This window comes from Lepisosteus oculatus, chromosome 4 (genome assembly GCF_040954835.1).
Source record: "Lepisosteus oculatus isolate fLepOcu1 chromosome 4, fLepOcu1.hap2, whole genome shotgun sequence".
Lineage (NCBI taxonomy): Eukaryota > Metazoa > Chordata > Actinopteri > Semionotiformes > Lepisosteidae > Lepisosteus > Lepisosteus oculatus.
The window spans coordinates 45,944,435-45,966,727 of record NC_090699.1 but is presented as its reverse complement, the minus strand read 5'-3'; the positions used below and the strand labels follow the sequence as shown (position 1 = coordinate 45,966,727).

Below are 22,293 nucleotides of genomic sequence, written 5' to 3'. Positions count from 1 at the left end.
GTTTGGCTGGTGCACTTTCAGATGAAACACTGAAATGAAAAGTCTCTGAGTGCTCCAGTTCCCTTATTTTTTACACCATCTGCTTTTCCAGTCTTCCTGCATAACAGGAGATTTCGCACCCCTTTCTTCCAACCCATGAAACCCAGACTTAAAGATAGAGAGGACACATTTGAAAAGGTTTGTAGCATTTAATGGGGAATTAAAAGAAAGAAAACCAGATGTGTCCGGTGCTCTGAACCCCTGAGGTAAGAAGGAGGCGAAGTGTCACTCAAACACAGCAGAGCTCCACTGCTACAGAGCGGCACCAACACAACAGCAACTGTACAGAAGAAAAGCACACCGCACTCGTTCTCATATCTAGGCTTATCGGCATTGTCATCTCAATCATTTTCATTGCTCTACTCTCTTCTACAATATGATAGCTCAAGACAAAGCTCATCATGATTTCTAGATGTGTGTGTGTGTTTGGGGAGTATTAGAGAGCTGGGTGGGTGCCTTGAACAGTCTTTCGAATAAAATGACACCAATGAACATTTGTGCCATACATCAAGCTGTGCCATTTGACAACGGCTTCCATTAACATAGAGATAATACAGCTGTGACACAACACCAAGCACAAAGCAGAGCAGACACAAACACAGCAGTATCTGGTCGCTTGGTCTTGTGCATCATGCAGGGCCTGACATAGACACTCAAGCAGAAGACTGTCATTTGAATTCACAAGTGTGGAAGTACAATGAGACCATGCCTCTGCTTTCAGGAAGAGGTGCTCATTTTCATGGATTGGAGCTCTGTGCACTGGTTCCTGACTGAAATAAAGAGTGAACTATCACTATTTAGGTGTGTGTGAACATCTTATCTTTTCAACATTTGGACAAATTTGAAAAAACGTACGCCAGAATAGCTACTCCTGACAAACATACAATGTGGGGATATCCTTCCAACATGAATGAGTTGTTTTATAAGCCTAGTGACTTCTTTTAAATCTCAAAGTCCTGAAACTATGTAAGCCACCCCATATTGCATTATTGTTTGGCAGAGAAGAAAATAGTAATTAAACTTTGAATGGGATTCATTGAAAGTCCCCAAAAAGACAGATAGACAAACACCTGAGCATCAGTGTGTGTTTGTGTGAGTGTGTGTTTGCATGAGCGTGTGTGTGCGTCTGTGGGAGTGGTGGCGTGGGTGGTCGTGGCATTGGGTGTGTCCGGAAGCCGAGGGGAGCGGGTTCAGAGGTCATCGGTCTCCCCATCGAAGGGCATGGTGTCCAGCTCCAGAGTGACGTGGCTGGGCTCACCGCTGCACACCCAGCCAATGGGCGTACGGTTGAAGGAGGGGCGTGCGGTAATGTCGTGTTGGTACACCGCTGGCTCGGGCTCCTCAGGGGTCGTGTCAATCTCAGGCAGCTGGAACGTCATCAGCTTGGAGGCCTTCTCGTACCCCCCAAAGGGCATGGCAGTCCTGGGGCGTCACAGAGAGGGGTTACAGGTGACACAGGCGCCCCCCAGAAACACAATCCGGCAGCCCCAGAAAGATAAAGTGTCATGCTTTACACAAAGGGTGGTGGGAGTGTGGAACAAACTACCCAGCCACGTTGCTGAAGATAATACCCTGGCTTAATTTAGGAAACAGCTGAATGAGATCCTTAGATCAATTAACTACTAACTACCAAACAGTCTGGATGGGCCGACTGGCCTTGTTTTGTTTGCAACTGTCCTTCTGTTCTCACAGGAGATTAAGCTTTGAGTAAAGACTCTCACCATCGTCACTGCAAGCGTGCTGGAGCTCGAGAGGTCCCAAAAGCTAAACGGTATGATAATTAGCTGTTCCAGGTGAATCCTGGAGCAACGCATGAGGAATCTGCTACACTGCTGTTCAGCATTTGTCCTGAGGGGGACGGCAGTGTGTACCTGTTAAAGCACTTGTACTCTGGCAAATCTTGATGGGTGACGGGGCCTGGCATGCTGAGCTTCATCGTCGCTGTCAGCTCCTCATTGCCTTTCATAGCCCGTTCCCATGGCGATATGTATGTCTTCACTACCGTCACTGACCTCTTGCCTTTCGACTGTCCCTGCCCGGCCCCGCCCAGTCCGGACACACCTGAGAGAGATGGCGAAAGGGTGAGAGAGGAGGCACTCTCTCAGACACCGCTGACACATGCAAGACCCATCACCAACCCCCAATCAAGCTTATCTCATTTACCAGAAAGTGTGACCAAACCTTAATTTCATGCGTTTTTTTCACCATAAATCTAAAAGATTATGGGTCCTGTCATTACCTGTCCATCCATCCATTTTCTAACCTTTTCTTCCAATTCAATGTCATGCGAGCCAGCACGTAATAGGCTATCCCAGCATGTAACAGGCACAAGGCACAATACATTCTGGATGAGACCCCAGTCCACGTGACACACTGTACACTCACACCAGGGCCAGGTTTCTAGAAAGTAATTAACCTACCAGTGTCCTGCTTCAGAAAAAAGGAATCATCCTGAACGATTTTAATTGGATGCCTGTACAGTATTTTTCTGCAGTACTTTAATGTGTATGGATTCCACTGTCCAAGTTGTTACGGTAGCTTTCAGGAGGCCAAGTTCGCTCAGGAGCAGAGAGAGCAGAGGAGCAGAGAGATGTGAAAATCCACCTGACACTGCCTGCCCGGCTTTCTCTAGGCTCAGCAGTTCTCACATGCTCTTCTGCTTTAGAAGCATTTCAGTCGTGCACCTGTTCCAGGTCTCTATGAGAAAACCTCACTACTTTCCATGTAACTGTCGAATCAAGCCGTGCACGGGGAAACTACGAGTTCAATGTCCCCTTTCCCAGAATTCCATATTCCCCAACTTGAAACTCCAAGGTGTCCCTGTGTCTGTGTGTGCCCTGTGATCGACTGGCATCCCATCCTGGGTGCACTCCACCTTGCACCTTCCTTAATGGGATAGGCTCCAACTCCCCTGAATTGGATGAAGCGGTTAGTATATGAATGGATGGATTCCCATGGATCCTGAAGAGCTGAGAGCCAAGTGTTGGTGTTGGCACCATTTGGCACGGCACACCAAGGGATATTGTACACCTGAATCCTCTTCTGTGGCACACAGAGCACTCCTGTTGAAATTCTGATTGCGGTTCCCAGCTGGGGTATTAATTCTACAGTGGATATTTAGACAGTAAATATGTGAATGGGATGAAATTCATCCTAACATCCCACAGAGTAAAGTGCAAGCAATACATTGTCACACATCCCTATAGATCGACAATGTGTGACAGCTCTAGTTCTGTATCATCTGCTTCTGTAGCATTCTGTAGCATGCTTCCCCTGTGTAATCCAGAAGGGACCTTTTAATGCAAACCACTAATTGGATCCCTCACTTGTTTTGATGCTTGAAGCGCATAAATGTTTATTTACTAACACGTCAGCCTGTCACTTACACAAATAACTGAGGAAACATAGCCCCTGTAGTTTATATTGATCGGAATACAGTATGTCTGCATGTAAATAGAGCATTTTTAAGGGAGAATTTTGTGAAAATTAAATATGATTTTTATGATTGTGATCTGCCCGTGACCCTGAATTGGAAAAAGCAGTTAGAAAATGAATAGATGGATGATTGCAATCTGCTTCTTCCTTATTCAGCTGGGAGTGAGAAGATGATGTTTCTTGTCTCAGACAAGAGGCAGCTGGGACACTGTTAGAGGGTCAGATCAGCAGCGGCCCAGCTGCTTTCCTCTGCTCATGTCAAAAGACAGGCGAGACGTCTATCTCTGTTCCAGGAGACTGCAGAAAAGCCAGTCTGTACTGGCGGGACTCCTGGTATGGAGGATCTGAGGAAGAGGACAGCCTCTCTCGCTCTCTGTAAGAGAAAGGTGCCTACCGTGCTCCTCTGAGATCTGCACAGTGCCCGCCGTCCCAGTGCCACTTCCACCTGCCCCTCCTGCCCCTCCGGCTCCACCCGCTCCAGCCCCCTTCCCGTGCTCTCCTGGTTTGGGAGGGGGAACGGGAGGATGCTGCAGCTTGCCTCCAACGGTCTGGCCCACTATCTTCCCGCTGACCAGATAACCGCCCACGTCCATCATGCTGCGGCCCGACTGTATTTCGCCCCCCAGTGAGGGCACCAGGTTCTGGAAGTTGTCCTGAACAAGAAAGCACACACATCACACCCCGACACTCCCCCTGGGCACATCACTCCAGAGCCCTGGAGGCAGGAACTGGACACACGTCACCCCAGAGCCCCAAACACATCCTGGACACTTTCAATCTCCTGCTTGGCACCCAACACATCTACCAGAGTCCAGAAATCCCCATTGCTGCCTGCTGGAGTGTGTTCAGACAAATGTTTCTGTCATCTTTCTAAAGGGCTTCATGCACCTGCACAGGACCTGACTAATAAACATCATCACTGAGCTTCTGGGATTGTGCAGGCCAGCCCTCCCTAGATTCTTCACCATAGAGTCGGCGGTGAAGATGTCTGGGTTGTTTTCGTAGATGAACTTCTCCACCCGCTGCTGTCTCATCTTGAACATCTTGGAGCCCTTGTTGCTGAGCAGGGACAGCTCCTCCAGCATGATGTCTTTGGGGGTGCTGATCTTCTTCCCCAGGTTGAGCTTGGATGCCTCTGGCTCTGTCTGCTCCAGGACTGTGGGGCAAAAACAGCACGCACATGGTCAGTGTCCTGCCCGATCAAACTGACCACCAAACAGACCACCGGGGAGAGAAGGAGGACTGGGTCACTGGGGCTCATATATGACAAAAAGAAACTTTGAGACAGTGTGGAAAAGACAAGAACATCCAGCGGACACTTCTATCAGAAGACACCAGCAGAGACTGAGGGATGAACCAGGGTCTATCGTTACAAAGACCACACTCGCCTGAAGGAAGTTGTTTTGTATTTTCATTGAGAAACACAGACTTGCAGCCCATACCTTGTCCACTTCTGTACAGTGCTGGTTCACCATAACTGATGTGAATAAAAACTTCTCATGAAAAGACCAAAGGTTGTCCTCAGGGCTAACAACAGCTTCTGTGCTGATTGTCTCACTGGACAGAGGACGAATAATTTTAGACTCACACTGACACATGGCAGTGCAAGTAAAAATGACCTGAAATCCGCATTAATTATTACAAAAAGAAATATTTAAAAAACATTTTTTTATATTTGTCTAGATTTCAAGCACAACTGTTTTGACATATATGTATAAATTATTTGGTTAATTCCACTCTGAAACTAGAAAGAAAACGTTTTACAGGGAGTTGAGCCCCTTCATATATAGAATATTTTTAAATGTCACATATTAAAGAGCCGCAAAACATTTGGACATTAATCCACTGCATCTTTAAAATATGTATCCATAGATTTAAAAATGTTTTCAATATAAATCATATGGGACTGTCAACGTAGATCTAAAATTTTCACATATTGTGAAAGTATGTAAGTGTGCCCATTTCACACCAGATGGTCACACTGTAGGTCATGATAGCCAAGAAGATTATAGACAAATTATGGTTGAGCATATTTAGAACTTCTATCAGTCTTTCCGTTTTTTTCACTTATCAGATGTGCTATCTCTATGGTGAGTGTGTATGGATCAGATAGTTCCTGATAGTCTTGTTTGCATAGCATGACCTCATCTCTCCCAGACCATGCCCACTGTGTGGAACAGGTGAGCTCACTGACGCAATGGCACGCCCCTCACAAGCTCCAGGGCAGTCAGTGCTTCACCCCGGCACCAGCTGACAGTTCAGGGAGAACTGAAAAAGGAGAAACACTTCACTCCTATGGAGAGGCCTTAACCTGTGAATCTGTGTGATGATCTACAAAGACTTCTTGTTCTTCAATAGCACTAAACTAGTAAACTAAGCTGAGCGATTGCATGTGTTTGTGGCAGGTTTCCTTAAACCTGGCAGCATGCTGTGGAGGTCCTGTACACCTGAATCCCCTATACCAGGACACCTGCATCCTATTTGCTGTAACCTGTGACAAAACAGATACTGTAAACTGCAATGAACCATGACGCTGGACACCCTTTGTGTAAAACCCATCCTGTTCCTTAACCTGCTTGTGCATCATTGGAGTCCCCTGTTACACAAGGAACCTTGTGTTAACAGATGGGACAGCAGCACAGTGCCTCTAACCTTAACTGTAAGGGAAAACTGACCTTGTTTTTCCTTTTCAACCCGCAGACAAAAATACTATCAGCATATAGCAGAGATACTATCCTTTTCCCTAGTCTAATGGCAACCCTTGACTGGTCTAACATCACAAGTACAGTAACATTCAGACCTCCGTGTCGAAGCTTTTTATTGAGAGAATGATGGAACACAGCCACAGCAGATCTCACTGGAACTAATGCCTACACTTTGTTCTGTCTGCTTGATCTCTAAACTACACAGCACAGTTTCAGATGGCTGAGAGACAGATGGCTGGAAATCATTGTGATTGCATCCTAGTCTAGTGCAGTAAAAAAAAGAGGTAATGGTACTGTTAGGTACTCGGAGAAAAATAGTTTGATGCACTTTGGCTAGACACAAGAAAAAATAACTAAATGTCAATGGAAGTAAAATAGTGTTCAGTCCAGAGCTATAATAATAATAATAATAATAATAATAATAATAATAATAATAATAATATTAATAATAATAATAATAATAAACTTTATTTTATATAGCGCCTTTAAAGGTGGCTTCTCAAAGCGCTTTACAGAATGTCAACAATAATAAATAAAAATAAATAATAAAACACAATTACATTATACAGAGGAGACCGTGGATGGTGGTACTAAGAAAAGCAGAGGGGTGAAGAATGGAACCAGTTAAGTAAAGGCTTTTCTAAAGAAGAAGGTTTTGAGTCTGGATTTTAAGGAGTTTAGAGAAGGTGACTCTCTGATCCTTGGGCAGAGAGTTCTAGAGCTTGAGGGCCTGGTCACTCATACAATGTAGACGGGCTTGGGAGACCAGAATTAGAGGAGTGAAGGTTGCGAGGTGGGGAGTAGGGCGATAATAGTTCAGAAAGGTACTGAGGTGCCAAGCCATGCAGAGCCTTATAGGTGAGCATGTGGATTTTAAAGTCTCCAGGATAGGAATAATGTGATCACTTGTACTAGACCTGGTCAGGGTTCTGGCTGCTGAATTTTGGACATACTGCAGTTTGTTCAAAGTAGATTTAGATACCCCAGCGAGTAGAGCATTACAGCAGTCAATTTGAGAGAACACAAGTTGATCAGCTTGATCAAAGATGTTTTGACAATATTCTGCACATGTGGGTCAAATGTTAAGCCAGAATCGAATATCACCCCAAGGTTTTTCAATTTAGACTGAAGCTCAAGTACAGAACGATCTACAGATAGGGTTACGTGATTGGCTTTACAAAGTTGATGGGGGGTGCCAATAAGCATGACTTCAGTCTTGTCACAGTTAAGATGAAGGAAATTTTGAGTCGTCCGAGTTTTTATGTCAGAGATGCAATTAGAATAGAGACAGCCACATCAGTGTCAGGTTTCGTATGGGTGTATATTTGAGTATCATCAGCGTAGAAATGATAGCTGAGGCCATGTGATCTTAAAAGCTGACGTAAATGCTGAAGAGCAAGGGGCCCTAGTATTGAGCCCTGAGGAACACCAGACTTAACAAGACCAATTTCAGACCTATACCCATTAAGAGAGACAAAGTGACAGCAATCAGTGAGGTAAGACTTGAACCATTTGAGAGCAGTGTCAGAAACTCCAAACACAGTCTCAAGACAAGAAAGTAAGATGTTATGGTCAACAGTGTCAAAAGCAGCACTGAGATCAAGAAGGATGAGTATAGAAAGAGAACCAGAATCAGAAGCTATTAGAAGATCGTTAGTGACTTTGATCAGTGCAGTTTCTGTGCTGTGAAGTTGATGGAAGCCAGATTGGAGGGGTTTGAAAACATTATTTGCCATGAGGTAGTTACAGTATGTAACTGAAATGTGACAGCACATTCTAGAATTTTTGCAAGAAAGGGTAAGTTGGAGATGGTGCAAAAATTGTTAAGATTGTCGAGAGCCATGTTAGGTTGTTTTGACACAGGGGTAATGGCAGCAGTTTTGAGGACTGTTAGTACAATGCCAGTGCTCAAGGATTCATTTATAATATTGAGGACAATGGGACAGAGAGAAGAGAAACAGGACTGAAATAAAGTGGTGGGAATGGGATCTAAAATAGATGTGGGTTTCATGTGTGTAACTAGTTTATTGAGGGATGCTGAGTCAAAAAGAGAGAAGCTGGAGAGAAGTGAACCAGAAAAGTTGCATAAGAAGGGAGGAGGTATGGAAATTATATGCGTAGTGGAGAGAATGTGATGCCGGATATTGTCGATCTTGGAGCTAAAAAAATCTAAGAATGTGTTGCCAAGTTGTGATGAGGCAGGCAATGTGGTGTGGCAGTTTGGCTTTAGCAAGCTGTTGATGGTAGAGAAAAGATGTCTGGGGTTGTTATGGTGATTTTTAATGATGTGAGAGAAAGTAAGAGTAAGTGGTTTCCACTACCTCTGGTGGATCTGGTGTGCATGAAGCAGCTATGACCTCTGCTTCATGCACACTTTAAAAAGCTAAGCGCCCACATTCTCACAATTGAAGATAAAGAGGTGATCTCCCAGATCATATTCTATCTGGCAAATCAGTCAGCACATTCAAATCCCATCTTAAAACTCCAGCTTCATTCTGTTTAAACTACTGTGTTAATATTTAGTGTGTATGCTTGCCTCTTTCATTTCACTGCAAAGTACCTTGAGGTGATGTATCATGAAATACAATGTAAAATATAAAGATATATAGAGGCAGTATGAATGTCTCCCACATTAAACATTAATTTCCCCAACACCTTTTTAACAAAGACAAACAAATTTCACAAAAACATCTCAGGATGCAATGAAAAGCTCCATTATTCTTGCCTGAGCAGATCTCTGTCCTTACAAAGCCTGGCTCAGTTCAAAATTGAAACCTGTCTGATCGCCCCTATTGTCTCTCAGGGCATACCATTTCTTGGTCAAGACATTGGATGGGAAGTCTGTCGAATACTGTCCTTGTGTTTGTAAGGGAACCTTTTGAGAGAGCCTGCACAACAAAATGAAGCACAGGGGTGTATATTAAGGACAAGCAACTAAAAGTTGAACCAGGATGAACAAAGGACTTTTATTGCTATTTCTCAGATGGAGCCCAGGCATGAACTAGTGAGGCTGCTGACTCAGTCTTAAGTAGCCAGAGCTGTCAGCCCCAGGTGCCTGATTGGCTGACTGATCATTGTATCGAGAACAAAGTATTACATTGATGTGTCTGTCAATCAGGAAACTTCAGGCAGACCATATCTAGATAATTACTGTACGTGCCCCTGATTAAGGGCTGCCAAAGGACCATCTGAGCTGCACGGAGGTATGCTGAAAATATTGGTTGAACTTAATGATTCAATCTTTAGCATTTTTTTCTGTATTTTCTGTCATGCCCTGCCAATGAGAAACTGATGGTTCTCAATCAGCCTGGCTAAACAACAGCCCTCCTATCAGCACAGACGAAATGGAAACAGCCTACGGGACTTCTCCGTAGGTGCCATGTCGGGCCCTTGTCGGGCCAGCTGCTTGTTCTTTTACGGAGGGAGTTTCACAATGGCAACAGCAGGGTTAAGGCATCAGAGGGAGGACATTGCCAACTCACAGTAGCCTGGCACGTAATAGGGATCACTGCCGCAGAGCCACATCTAGCCAACAAGCAGCCCACACAGCCCTGGTAGAGCTCAGTCAGTCAGTAAAGCGCCTTGTGAGATTCCCAATGATCTCTGACCGACAGTTCCCAACACATGCTCTGAAAGAGACATCTATACATTAATTACATAGTGAAACACAGCCCAGCTCTCAGTATGTACTGGCACTGTCTCATTGTACTAATGTCCTTCTGTTTTAACACAACACTAGCTTGTGTCTGCCAATGAGCACAGCTTTGAGAGGTGTGAAGGCGACTATTGGAGCCAAATGTCAGAACTGTGAACACAACAATCTGATTGGCTTCAGAAGTGTCATCTATTAATTATCAGAAAGCTGCTTGTTCCTTGTAAGGGTCACAGCAACCCAGAGCTTCCTAGTAGTCTTATTTCTGGGTAAAATAAGTCTCATTACCAAATCCCTAACAGAGTTGTAGGAACCACCTACCATCTTGGAGGGACACAATGGGATCCCCAATATGAGTACAGGCCATAGTGCATTTGGGCAAAGAGTCTGAAGATGTATCAGAAAACATGACCCATGGCTGGAAATAATAAGAAAAGCTTTCTTCTTACAAGAATTTATAGGTAAGTGACACAGAACTCATTAGTGCTCACAGATATACTGTCTTTTGACACAGGCTGTGAAAACATGACGATGTCTCCAGCACATATAATAACTAAGCTATAAATATCCTTTTGTGACTGTAATGAGTGTCTGGATGTCTCCTTTAAAGAAGAAGTCTGCATTTTCATGCTTATACAAGCAAAAAGGCTTTGGTTGTACTGAAAGGATAATAGACTGTTAAGAGTTTTAATAACAGCATCTCATTGAAATGTGTCGGCTTACTGAAAAGCTTGGGAATGATGAGAAATTCCTTCATGTTCAGTCTGATCTTTGCCTAAAACCAACAGACAGCAGACATTTAAGTACAGAATTAAAAATAATGTGGTACTTTAGTATTTCCAGAGATAATTCTGTATGGAATTCAATAACACACGTATGGACCTAGTACTATGGGCTAGCTTTATAGAAGATCTTTGGTGACACAGCATGTGGCATGTTTCCTTCATAAAGTCTACAGAATTCTGGAGAATTCTATTATTTGTAAGGGAACTTTCTGTTTTCTCTCAGCACATTTTTCTCAGGAATATTTTATCAGCAAGGAAATATCTGATAGAAAATTAACTGATACTGTGGATCACCAAGGCAGATAAATTGTAGATCAATTTCCTTATAATCTACTGCTACACATTCAGTAATGAATACTTAAATCACCTTTTACAGGACAAAAAAAAGTCTTCTACTTGTGATACCTAAAACTGCGGTGAAAATCTGCAAAATGTAATTGACAAACTCCCGGCTTTGGTGGGTTTGTCTTATTATGCATTCATGCCTTGACTTCGGTCATGGCAAATGATCAGAAGACATTTGCAATGTGCTCAAAGCACAGTCCTGTCCACAAGCCTATGATATAAGGAGTTAACCTTCACAAGAGTATCAGAACTTTAGAGTTACACAAGGCCAAGCTACCTAATCGTGGTGTCTGTTCTATTTTGTGTGTGGTGTTGTATTACAACAAAAACACTACTATCATCACAGTGTGAATGCTGGACATTTTAATATAGCACAGCACTGCTCACACCCCAGTATGACTCCATTATACTGTGCTTTAGATCTTAGAAAGTTTCTTCTACTGAGTCTAGAATAAAATGACACTGAGTGGGCCTCTGTGTAATGACTTTGTTCAGTCTTAAATTTTCCTTGCATTAAATCTTCCTTGACCTCTCTTTAGGTAATGTGATAGCTTAGATGAGCTAGGGTGTCAGGTCTAGCTCCTGACCAGAAGGTCCCAGGTTCAATCAAAGTAGTGGCAAGTGAGGTAGCTTGCTCTAATTCCTTCTTGATGGGTCCCAGGTCCACTCAGTCTGCTTTTCAAATGAGTACCAGGAGTCAATCCTTCTTGGGGTAGTAGGCCAGTCGGAACGTGATGCTGACCATATCACCTCCACCTCCAGTTTTGGATTGTCAAAGAAAAATGGTGGCCCCTTGCCACCTATTCCCCATGGGCCTTTAAGGCCTGAAAAGGGACCTACCTAACTATTTAGCCAATATATAAAAATAGTATGCTTGTCTATAAATGGAAGTTTTCATTTTCCTTATCTAAGTACTAAGCATCATTAAAGCTTATTGCTCATACTCCCTCGTTTGTGCTCTGGACTCTGTTTTCTTCAACACTTAAGTGCAGATTTAAACCATGCGACATTCTGGGAGACCATATTCTCCATGCTGTTGCTCCAAGACTGTGGAATGAGCTATCATATCAGATCTTTTGGGTCAATCAGAGCTTTCTAATCCTGTCTTTAAAAACACAATTAATTCTGGCTAGTTTATGGTATATAAACATGTATTCATTCTAATGCTTTTGCTTTTGTTTTGCAGCAAAGTGCCTCTATACAATGCATCACGGTCGGTACTATATGAACATAACTCATTATATAATTAAAATCTTAATATAGACTATTATTATTCTATCTTCAAGCTAGTTACACTAACAAGATGTAGGAAGCACTTAATAAGGACTGCAAAATGTGAGACACCCATCTCAGCAATTTCCTCTGTATTTCAGTGCTAATGTAGATACCAGGAGATATAGGGTCCCCTGTGACCATTTACAAATGAGAAAAAACTACAGATTTCTGTGTCAGTTCACAGTTATTTTGGAGATAACTGTGCTGTTGTTTTGGAGATGTTATAGGGAGGCTTGGTTCCATTCTCTGTTTACATTTTGCTGCTCATGAAAATATTGTATAAACCAACAGCGTTTGTTTCTAAAGCTATTTGGTAAATTTGCTTATTTTACCCTGTTTCCGTATCCTTAACATACTGTATGAGCTAAGCTATTTAAGACCTTGCGCCTTAGGAACTGGAGAGGGGCCTGAAGGGGCATGATGAGAATCCAGACTGTTTCCTGTTCTTGCCAATTGCTGTTCCTGTACTTGTGTGTTGTGTACACCTGTTCTGCTTGCACTATTTGATGGTTACAGTGTCATTCTAGACATGCCTTTGCTGTGGGTAATCCTGGGGAGTACCGTATGGCACATTATGGGTCTGGTCTGTGTCTCGCTAAGCTGTGAGCCAGATGGGACCCATTAGAGTCCTGGTGATTTGACCCGACGTATGGAATGGTAACAAGACATGGTAAGAATGTATGAGAACCAGAAACCAAAAATAAGCAAGACAGCCACTTGTGTGCACTACAGGGGTTTGGTTAGAGTTTGTGCTTTAATGATAGGGTTCTCCTCAGTGTCTCTTTAGAATTAGGATTTCTGCTGAATGTTTCTCCCACATATTTACCTTTGCAGCCGGGCTTATATTGTGTTGCACTGTGTCTTAATACCAGGCATCTATTCTTCTATCTAGCAAACACTATTCTGCCTCCTCTGGTTTCTGAACCTTATTCCATATATCATTTACCTTTTAAAGTTAATATCATAACTGGTGCACCGAAAACTGGTTAACTGCCCTTAAAACGACACAAACATTCACCACCTTGGATTTCTGCTCAATATCAGTTCCAGTTTCAACACATGTACCCTTCAATCATCACAAACACTCTGTTCTGCTTAAGAAAGAGGAATTTTAAGAAACGACTCAGTTTTGCGTGTGTGGAGTACTTGCTTCCAGTGGTGTGGGGCTTGACAGAGTGGTGAATTAAAAGGATTGAAACAGCTAGATTAACACTTTTCATAATGTAAATCAAAATCAGAAAGAAATGACTTGAGGGAGCCCATAAAAAGCAGTTAATGTTTATCCAATACAGTATGTCTGCAGACTTTTGGCAAGTAAACTGCAAAACTGTTAAGCCTAGTAAATATGATATTGCTTGGTGTAAACAAATTGTTTTATTTAAAAAAAACATTTAGTGTTAATGCAATATAAGTTTTATCTTTTCTGTTTTGCTGTGACTGGATAAAAAAGGCTTGGATAGAAAAGGCTGGGTCTCCTGTCTTGGTCCCCTGGAAAGCACAACACTCCAAGTGACAGAAGACATTAATAATTGCTTACACTTATATAGCGCTTTTCTGGACGCTCCACTCAAAGTGCTTTACAGGTAACGGGGACTCCCCTCCACCACCACCAATGTGCAGCATCCACCTGGATGATGTGACAGCAGCTGTAGTGCACCAGTACACTCACCACAAATCAGCTATTAGGAGGAGCTGATCAGCTATTAGGAGGAGGGAGGCGAGCAGAGTGATGAAGCCAATTCATAGGAGGCCATGATTGGTATGGGCCATTAGGAAATTTGTCCAGGACACCAGGGTTACACCCCTACTCTTTTCAAGAGACATCCTGGGATTTTTAATGACCACAGAGAGTCAGGACTTTGCTTTTACATCTCATCCAAAGCACGTCACCTTTTTACAGTATAGTGTTCTTGACACTATACTGGGGCATTAGGACTCACATGGACCGCAGGGTGAGCGCCCCCTGCTGGCCCCCCTAACATTTGCTAGCACTTACATAGTTTTTCCACGGAGGTCTCCCATCCAGGTACTGACCAGGCTCACAACTGCTGAGCTTTAGTGGGCTGCCAGTTGTGAGTTGCAGGGTGATACAGCTGCTAACGACAATAAATGACTTCTTCTGCTAAATTGTTTCAAGCGTAGCCGTTTCTTGTCTTCCCTTACACACCTCGATTTCGATGTCTTCTTTGATTCCAGGGCAAGGCCTGTGATCAGGCCGTGGGGCGATGGTGGAGCTGGAACAGAGCGAGCTTGCACGAGGTGCCTTACCTTCCTGGGTGATCTCAGTAATGATCCTGGAGGACTTTTTCCTCTTGTTCGGGGCGGGGGTCCCTGACAGAGGCATGGCTGTAGGCTGAGGAAGCAGAGGTGGGCTTGAGCAATGGATTGTGTTTTACTACACATTTTCTCAACAGATATTTATGCAAGCAAATTACTGCCCATATATTGTACTGGTTCAGAACTCTCTTGGTACTCTCTTGTGTTGCTGCTGCTCATAATGTATCAAAGCAATGTATGTGGATTTATCTATTAATCACTTATTTCACTCTCATTAAAATCCCACTAAAAAAGTATTTTAATGATGCCTGTGAACCTGCAGAAAGACCTGTCAAAGAACAGAGCTGCTTGCTCATAATCCTACATTTCAAAGCACAGTCGGTGGTACAATGGAAACAACACTTTTAGACAGTTATTTTTACCTCATGGTCACTTTTTCAATATTCCCTGGAGCCTGCTGTCAGAACAGCACCCACCAAACAAACAAAGAGCCTCCCCCTTGTGGCTGGGCTGTGACACTGCGCTCCACTATTCTGACAGCACCAGCTCACTCGCTTGTAGCCTGTGATCAGCCTGAGCTGTGGCCTACTGCACCCAGAGTGCTCACGTCCAGCGTGCAAATATCTGAATTGACAAAGGTACTTACAAGCAAGACTTGACAACAAAAACTCAAAGAAGACTATTCTCTCATCTCCCAATTTCTAAAATATTTTAAGCCATGATTAGATTTTATGAGCAGTTTCTATTACAAATTCCTTTAATCTTCAATGGGGTGCTAGCTCTTTTAAAAGCCTACAGCCCCTAAGTCTTGGAATGGAGCTGCCTGTTGTGTTTTCCTCATTTAAAATGAAGAAGGGAAAGAAAAAAAATAACCTGGTAATTCAATGACAGTGTTATCTGTTAGGTGTATGCTGCTGTTCAGGTCCATTCGAGTGGATTTGCTTCTGGTGCTGTACGTGTTGCAGATATTGGCTTTGACATTTAGACTTTAGATTATCGTGTTGTTTTCTTTCAGGCTAGAAGACAAAATCACCTTGGCACACCTTCACAGCATGATCTCAAAGTGACCCAGCCTCTCCTACTGCCCTCATATGCTAAGGTTTGAAGGGAATTCAAAGAGCTTGGCAGTATAATCTGTTAAACAGATCTGGGCTTTTGCAGATTCTCCAATGGCATCTTAAGTATTGTATTGCATTGACTTGAAGGTAATTCTATCTTTCAGGGCTATTTTTATACTTTCCCATCAAAGCACAACCTTTTAGCGATATTGATGCTGGCAGTGGACTGACACACACATGACACAATGGGCACGCACACGCAGGCACACACATGCACACACAGACACACATGTTCACACACAGACACGCGGTGTTGAGGATTTGCTGAAATGTCCCACAAAGTTCTGTCGATGAAAAGTGAAAGCCTTACGCAGAATGAAGGCAGGCCAGCTCTCCGGGGCTCAGGTTACCCCAGATGGGTATTCCTGGCTTAACAAGCTATATAAATCTGGAGCAGGGAGCAAAGTGGGGAGGTCAGCAAATTCCCTGCACAGTCCATGCAGTGAGATGAGTCCTTAAAGCGAAAAAACACGTACCTGCAGTCACCTTTCATAAACAAGCCCCTGGGCACAAACCAATATGAAGTAACAGAAAAAGGGTGGCTTTAACACGCTAATGCAGAGCTGAAGCTTGTGGGGTGCAAACTCTCCCTTGGTGTCTTCAGCTGCTGCACTCTGTCATCATCGCAACAGCTTCCAAGACAGCTCAAGCAACTAGTGATCAGTGAGTCTGTGCAGCAGACTTACCTAGATTAAGGAATCCTTGTGTGAAAGAAGGGGCAAAAGTTTTCCTTGAAGTGAGCAGTAAGTCCGGAAGTGCTTGATTCCTTGAGCCCAGTGCGGCTCTCCCTCTACATCACAGGGTGCGTGCTATCCAGGTCTTCGGGGGGTCTGCACAGCACGGAGTGCTGATGTACAGTGCTGGCTGATCAGGAGATGGGCACTTTCTTGCAGATGCATCACAACCCTATATATAGAACAGGGGAGCGAAAGGGAGCTTGAGGAAGCAATCGGCTTGAAGCACTGGAGGAAAGAAAAACTCATTAGTGTGTCCCTTCCCCTTTGTTAATTAACACCCCTGGAGCAGGTTGACATCTCTGTGGCAGAGATAGGGGCCCAACACCTTGTGTTTTCCCTTCTGAAAGGTTTTCCCTTATAACTTGTGCTCTTTACTGTGGTTTTCCTCTGCATGTAACACTTCTACCACAATTCCACTGCTTCCACTGTGCTTTACTACATTCAGGCTCTAGAACTAGTTAATGGTGCCTATACGGTTGTGTTTAACTAATTTAAATGGAGGCATTATCTTCCTCTAATGTTATAGTGCACCATCTTGATCAAAAATATGCACTCCAATGAGATGACGGGATCCCAATAACAAATATAAGCCTCACATGTAAAGGTTATTAACTAATGTATTATTTGTAGTTTATAATGTCTTTACAAGATTTAAAGGAACTGAATCTCTTCAGTCGTAATTAGTAAGTAACAAGCAACCAGAAGAGAACTAAGAGTCAAATACTGTGTAGCCTCTTGTTTGCAGTCTTTCTGTGTCTTAACTACTGGTTTAAACTATACTTCTTTCTTAATTATTCATCTTCCAATTCTACCAGACACTCTTTCATCATGACCATAGTTACAAGACTTTTTCACGTCTCAATACGGTTGTCTTCTGTAGATTAAGACAGAGGGGTGCACTCTGTTATTACTCCTTTCTTCCATTCTCAACACACAGGGCAATCAAATCTAAAGACAATTTTCAGAGACAGCGTACTGTCTTACTTTGACTTTGGGGATTGTGTTCCAAATGGACACATAATTCCTTTACTGAGCCCTTTAATTGGGCTTCTTGCTTTTTTCTGGCATTTCTGAGGCTAGAGTAAGTTACGCAGGGTTAGAAATTAGCGAGAGCTGGGTCTCAACACCCCCCTCAGCTAGGCAGGCTATTTTCGTCTCAATGGCCAGGTGTCCCTCGGCCTGTGAAAAACTCAGGTGCAGACTTAGCCCGGACTTGGGCTCCTATATGAACTGCACATTCCCACCCAGGGCTTACCTTACAGAAAGACAGTAGTGGGCAGGAAAAGGACAGGACACCTTCACAGACAAGCCTCAGAGAGCCGCCATCAGATTGAGACCTTTAGGAACAGCGATTAGTGAGGGGGTAGAAGTGTTGATTTCAGCCAGGATGATAAACACTTCCTGTATCTGGTATTGTGATGTGCTATAAGCTCTATTCCACTTCAGTCTGGTACCTGTAAGCCTTTTTTTCGATATAAGTGGCAGATAATAATAATAAGGGTTAACAAACAACCCAGCTTTACAGCCTCCCTAATCTCAGCACTGCTAGATTGTTGTTTTGTAGTTTGAGAAGGGGAAAACTCTGAAAGGTTAACTATGACACAACAACCACTGTTATCAGACATAATTTGTTATAACTGACATCATTTGATACAGGGCACCATTGGCTTGTTAAAAACTTCTGCAGGGAAGCAACAGTTTGTTCAACACATCTGAAGAAGAGAAACCCAGGACAGAGTGCAGAGTCCCCGTAAAACAATAGCTTGGGTAGAATATGAATATGCTAAATCCTCTGACTGTGTTTCCCCAAGTTATCATGAGAACCCAACAGCCAAGTGAGTGTTTTTCCCATGTCCCATAAAAAGCAGTGGTGTATCTGGAACCTGGGACAGGCTGGAGAAGGCAGTGACACCTTTGCCGTTTTAAAAATGGACCCGAACTGGTCCTCTGAATCACTTTTCTCAGATTTTCTCAGATTTTCATGTTTTTTTTTTAACTTGGAGGCCCTAAAAGGTCAAGAGATGAAGATGGTGATGTCTGGGAGCTCATCACAATCTGAGGAGGGGTGGTCAGCCCGCAGAGATCTCAGGAGCCTGAAATCACTGGTTATTAATTCCTTTACACTCGTCACCCCACCTGGCCTCACTGGGGTTTGGCTTTTCTAGAACTGAGCCAGGAACAAGAACCCACAAGGTCAAGGCCATAAACACCAGGCTCCTCTGGACACTCATTCCGCCACCCCTCCTCACATCTCCGGAGTGGCCTTCTCGCTCTGTGCCAGGAACCCTCGCAGAAAAAAGCACAATCCTCATATAAATAGCTGAAAGTTAACAGCACTAAATATAGGTGTGAGAGCTGGGAGCCCTCACATGGAGTGCTGGTGCTTCTGCCCGCCACTGGGATGTGCTGTGGCACTGTCCCCTCCCTTCACTTATGGACACTGTACCCTATATCTGAACAGCAACACAACCAGCTGTTCAACTGAAAGAGTAATTTCCTTCATTGATTTTGTTATTGTGTTGTGCGACGAAACTGATTTTGAAAGTGCTGACATACTTTTACTTTTAAAATTTCGGACACAAAGTGTGTGGCCCTTGTATGCGTGTGTATCGAGTGTGTTATGTTGGTTTTCCATATTCGTTTTTCAATTTATGCGACAGGTGGTGCACAATTTGATGTGCGAGTTCCCTTCTGCTCTTAAAAATAGTAAAGAGGGACACTCCGTTTGTGAATATCTACCTTAAATAAAACTAAACAAAAACTTTTAAAATACCCTCACATGGATTCCCATTACACAACATTTCATATCTATTGAAAACTAAAAACAATTTGCCCCAAACAAGTTCAATAATAATTCCACTTTAATAGTTTATTTGCATATGAGAGCCGTGGACACTCCAGTGCTTGTATTACTATAACAAAGATTGGATTGCTGGTGCCAGGGAAATCACTGCTTGACAATCAGCAGGGGACAAAAGAACCAGGAACAGAACTGAAAGACTGGGAGGAAGAGTGCTAGGGACTGGCTATGTTCTTTTGTCCAGGGTAGGGGGGTCCACTGGGATTGTTCAGGAAGCTGCAGGGAAAGATTTTTCCGGTTACTGGAGACCCAAACTCCCTCAGCCCACACTGCCGCCAGAGCAAAATGAAACGCATTGCCAGCTGTGCTTGGGTTAATGAGAACAGCTTCAGCAGCAGCATGGGCGAATGACACCCCCCCAGATATAAAGGGCATTGGAGTGCAAAGCTAATCAATCTATCGTGAATTTAACCAGATACATCAGCATACAGCACCACTACAGGAAGCACAAAATTTAATTGCAAGCACCAAGGAGCTTCAGGAGAAGTTATACATATTCCATAGCAATATGGAGAAGTGATTCCAGCTCTGCAAGGTTAAGGGCCCAAGTGCCTGCCGGGGACACTGCTGCTGTAGTCTTGAACAAGGTACTGTACTTCACCCACACTCTCTCCAGTTCCCCTAACTGCACATATGCACCCTAGCACAAGGAGTAACCCTGTGATGGTCCAGCGTCCCATCTGGGGAGGAGTCATGTAGTTTTGTTCTGCTGAGACCTATGAAACCCAGGGTGAGCTCTGAGAGATGAGCTTCTAGGCTCAAGCATGGACTTTACTTACTTCTAGAGCTCCATAGAAGCATGACCCTGTGTGCACCATCGAAAGAGCTATGGGCCAGTTTTAGAACTGGCCTTTAGGAGAAGTCACATTTAAAATCCAAAGGTCACTGGCAAGGTCATTTTAGGTGCTCTATACTTATATTCGTATGTATGTTCCAGACTAACCATTAGATATCTGCATTAGATATTTTACTAACTTTACATTTGTACAGAAGGACAGGTCATATGTAATATGAAAAGATGTAATATGGCTACCAAAATATTGTGACCAAAAGTTGTAGATGAGGCTACAAGACACTAATCCTCTGTGATGATCCACGATCCTCCAACCCTCCGTAACCTTCCACTGCAGTCTTGTCGGATCTGAATAATGTCACCTCCTAAAGTACAGTGTCCTCTGTCACCATACACCTCTGGGGCATTTTTGAATTAATTTTTAAAATTATTTCAGAATTTTGATCTAGGGGAAAAAGCACCACCACCACCACTAGCAGGAATTTGTCATTGCTTTAATCATGCTATGAGATAGAAATGCTGCCTTGGTCTTATGCATATGGCAGTGTCTTTTGACTATTTCCCAAGTTTGGTAAAAATCCAACTGGCTGCCAAACCATGTGATTTTCAAGCCTCAGTTTTACTCAACACTTTCACGCAGCATTTCCGACCAGTGGTATGGATTTTACAGACATTTGAAAAATTGGAAGAACACCAAAATGAATAATTGAATCATAATAACAGTAATAAGCACTTTGCTTCTATTTTTGCCATAATTCATGCCAGCACAACGATAGTCTATGTTTTAAACCAATAGCTCTTTCTGCACATGTGTAAGTTTTAATGTTTTAAAAATTGAGCAGATAGGCAGCTGCAATTTAATTTGATAGTTGAGTCAGGGAAGAATAAATCCCACTATTGACTAATCTTTCCATTCACTTTGACTCCAGGTAATGTACTTACAGGGGTTTCTGAGGATCTAAGCAGAATTAGCCTCTACTTCTTTTTTTACAGCCATAATGCTCTGACGCCGCTCCAGACTCTGACCGCCAGATCAGAGTCTGTAATGCAACAGCGCCACCTTGTGGTTAAAGGTGAGACTTGAAGCGTAAATTGGACATTAACAATATTGCTGAGACCAAACCTACTATGGTCTCCACTAAATATACTGATACCGGACGGCACAACGATAGTCTATTGTTTTAAAACAATAGCTCTTTGTGCACGTGTAAGTTTTACAGTTTTAAATATATAGGTTATTGATTATTTTTGATAACCAAGTGATCTCATAAAAAGAATGTACTCACAATTTGGTAATTTAGTTAAAATTACCAAAATTAATCCATTCAGAAAGAACCTGCATAACTAGCCATTCAAACAGACATAGTTTTAATTAACAGAAGAATGGTGAAAGATAGCCTTGCCCTTTTGCCCTGAATAATGAAGGTGTCCTGCTTACTGTTGGTGTGTTTGAAGGCGTTGAGGTCTGTGAGGGAAGTTGCCCAGAGATTGAGATGTTCATCTTCAACAGTCACCAGACTGGTCCAGAGAATCCTGGAGACTGGCTCTGTGAGGCACAGGCCACAGGGCATCACCCCAGTGCCAGATATACCATGAGGCACTGTAGGCACAAGGCCTAGGGCCCACGAAATTTTTAGGGCCTACGACGGAGGGAAAGACTTGTGACTAACAAAAACAGGCTGAATAAAGATGCTGGCAATTGCTTTTATGTGCTCCAAATCAAAACTCAGACGCTATCTAACAGCTGTTCTAGAAACTAGAAGGATCGAAGTGACGGTCGCTCGACTCGCTCCATCAATCACGGGGTTTAGCATTAGAATACTTGAAAGTGCATCATGTTAATCAACGTAATTCAATTGTTTACCCCTCTTTTTGCCTACATACACCAAACTCCAGAACTGCGGCACCCCACTGTCGCATTCACACTTGGGGCGCAGTGGCCACAGAATGAGAACCTCCAGGAGGAGAGCAGCCCTGTGGCCACAGGACGACTGAAGCTCAGCGTCTGCTGTGAGGCTACCTGTGAGGGTCATGGGGCTGCTGAGAGGTGACACCCCGTCTGAGGCCTGAGAGCAAGGGAGGAATGTTGTACTGTGATACTGTGGGGAAAACAGCAGCTGACACTGATAGGGAGGAAATAGTAATTTCTTAACCCAAGAAGAAAGTCTTATTAAACTTATATTTTCAAGCAATGTGGACCAAATTAATGGAAAATATGTGATTGAACTATTGAGGAATTATGATCATAATGTGGAAAGGGTTAATGTTGATG

At 43.3% G+C, this 22,293-nt stretch overlaps 1 protein-coding gene across 1 annotated transcript; it reads right to left on the bottom strand.

Annotated features, from left to right (window-relative positions):
- Window positions 1-168: 168 nt before the first annotated feature.
- Window positions 169-16,517, bottom strand: myoz1a (myozenin 1a). Its single transcript, XM_006630850.3, has 6 exons — window positions 16,318-16,517; window positions 14,505-14,589; window positions 4,440-4,630; window positions 3,869-4,127; window positions 1,911-2,100; window positions 169-1,461 (listed from the first exon to the last, which is right to left on the bottom strand). The coding sequence occupies exons 2-6, from the start codon at window positions 14,578-14,580 to the stop codon at window positions 1,230-1,232; spliced, it is 948 nt and encodes a 315-aa protein (XP_006630913.1). The 5' UTR covers window positions 14,581-14,589; window positions 16,318-16,517; the 3' UTR covers window positions 169-1,229.
- Between the last annotated feature and the right edge of the window lie 5,776 nt (window positions 16,518-22,293).

Excerpts from the sequence above, each read along its gene's own strand:
- myoz1a (XM_006630850.3), bottom strand. The coding sequence starts at position 14,580 with ATGCCTCTGTCAGGGACCCCCGCCCCGAACAAGAGGAAAAAGTCCTCC. Across the intron at positions 4,631-14,504 it reads TACTGAGATCACCCAGGAAG|TCCTGGAGCAGACAGAGCCA; the intron begins GTAAGGCACCTC and ends TTTGCCCCACAG. Across the intron at positions 2,101-3,868 it reads GCAGATCTCAGAGGAGCACG|GTGTGTCCGGACTGGGCGGG; the intron begins GTAGGCACCTTT and ends CATCTCTCTCAG.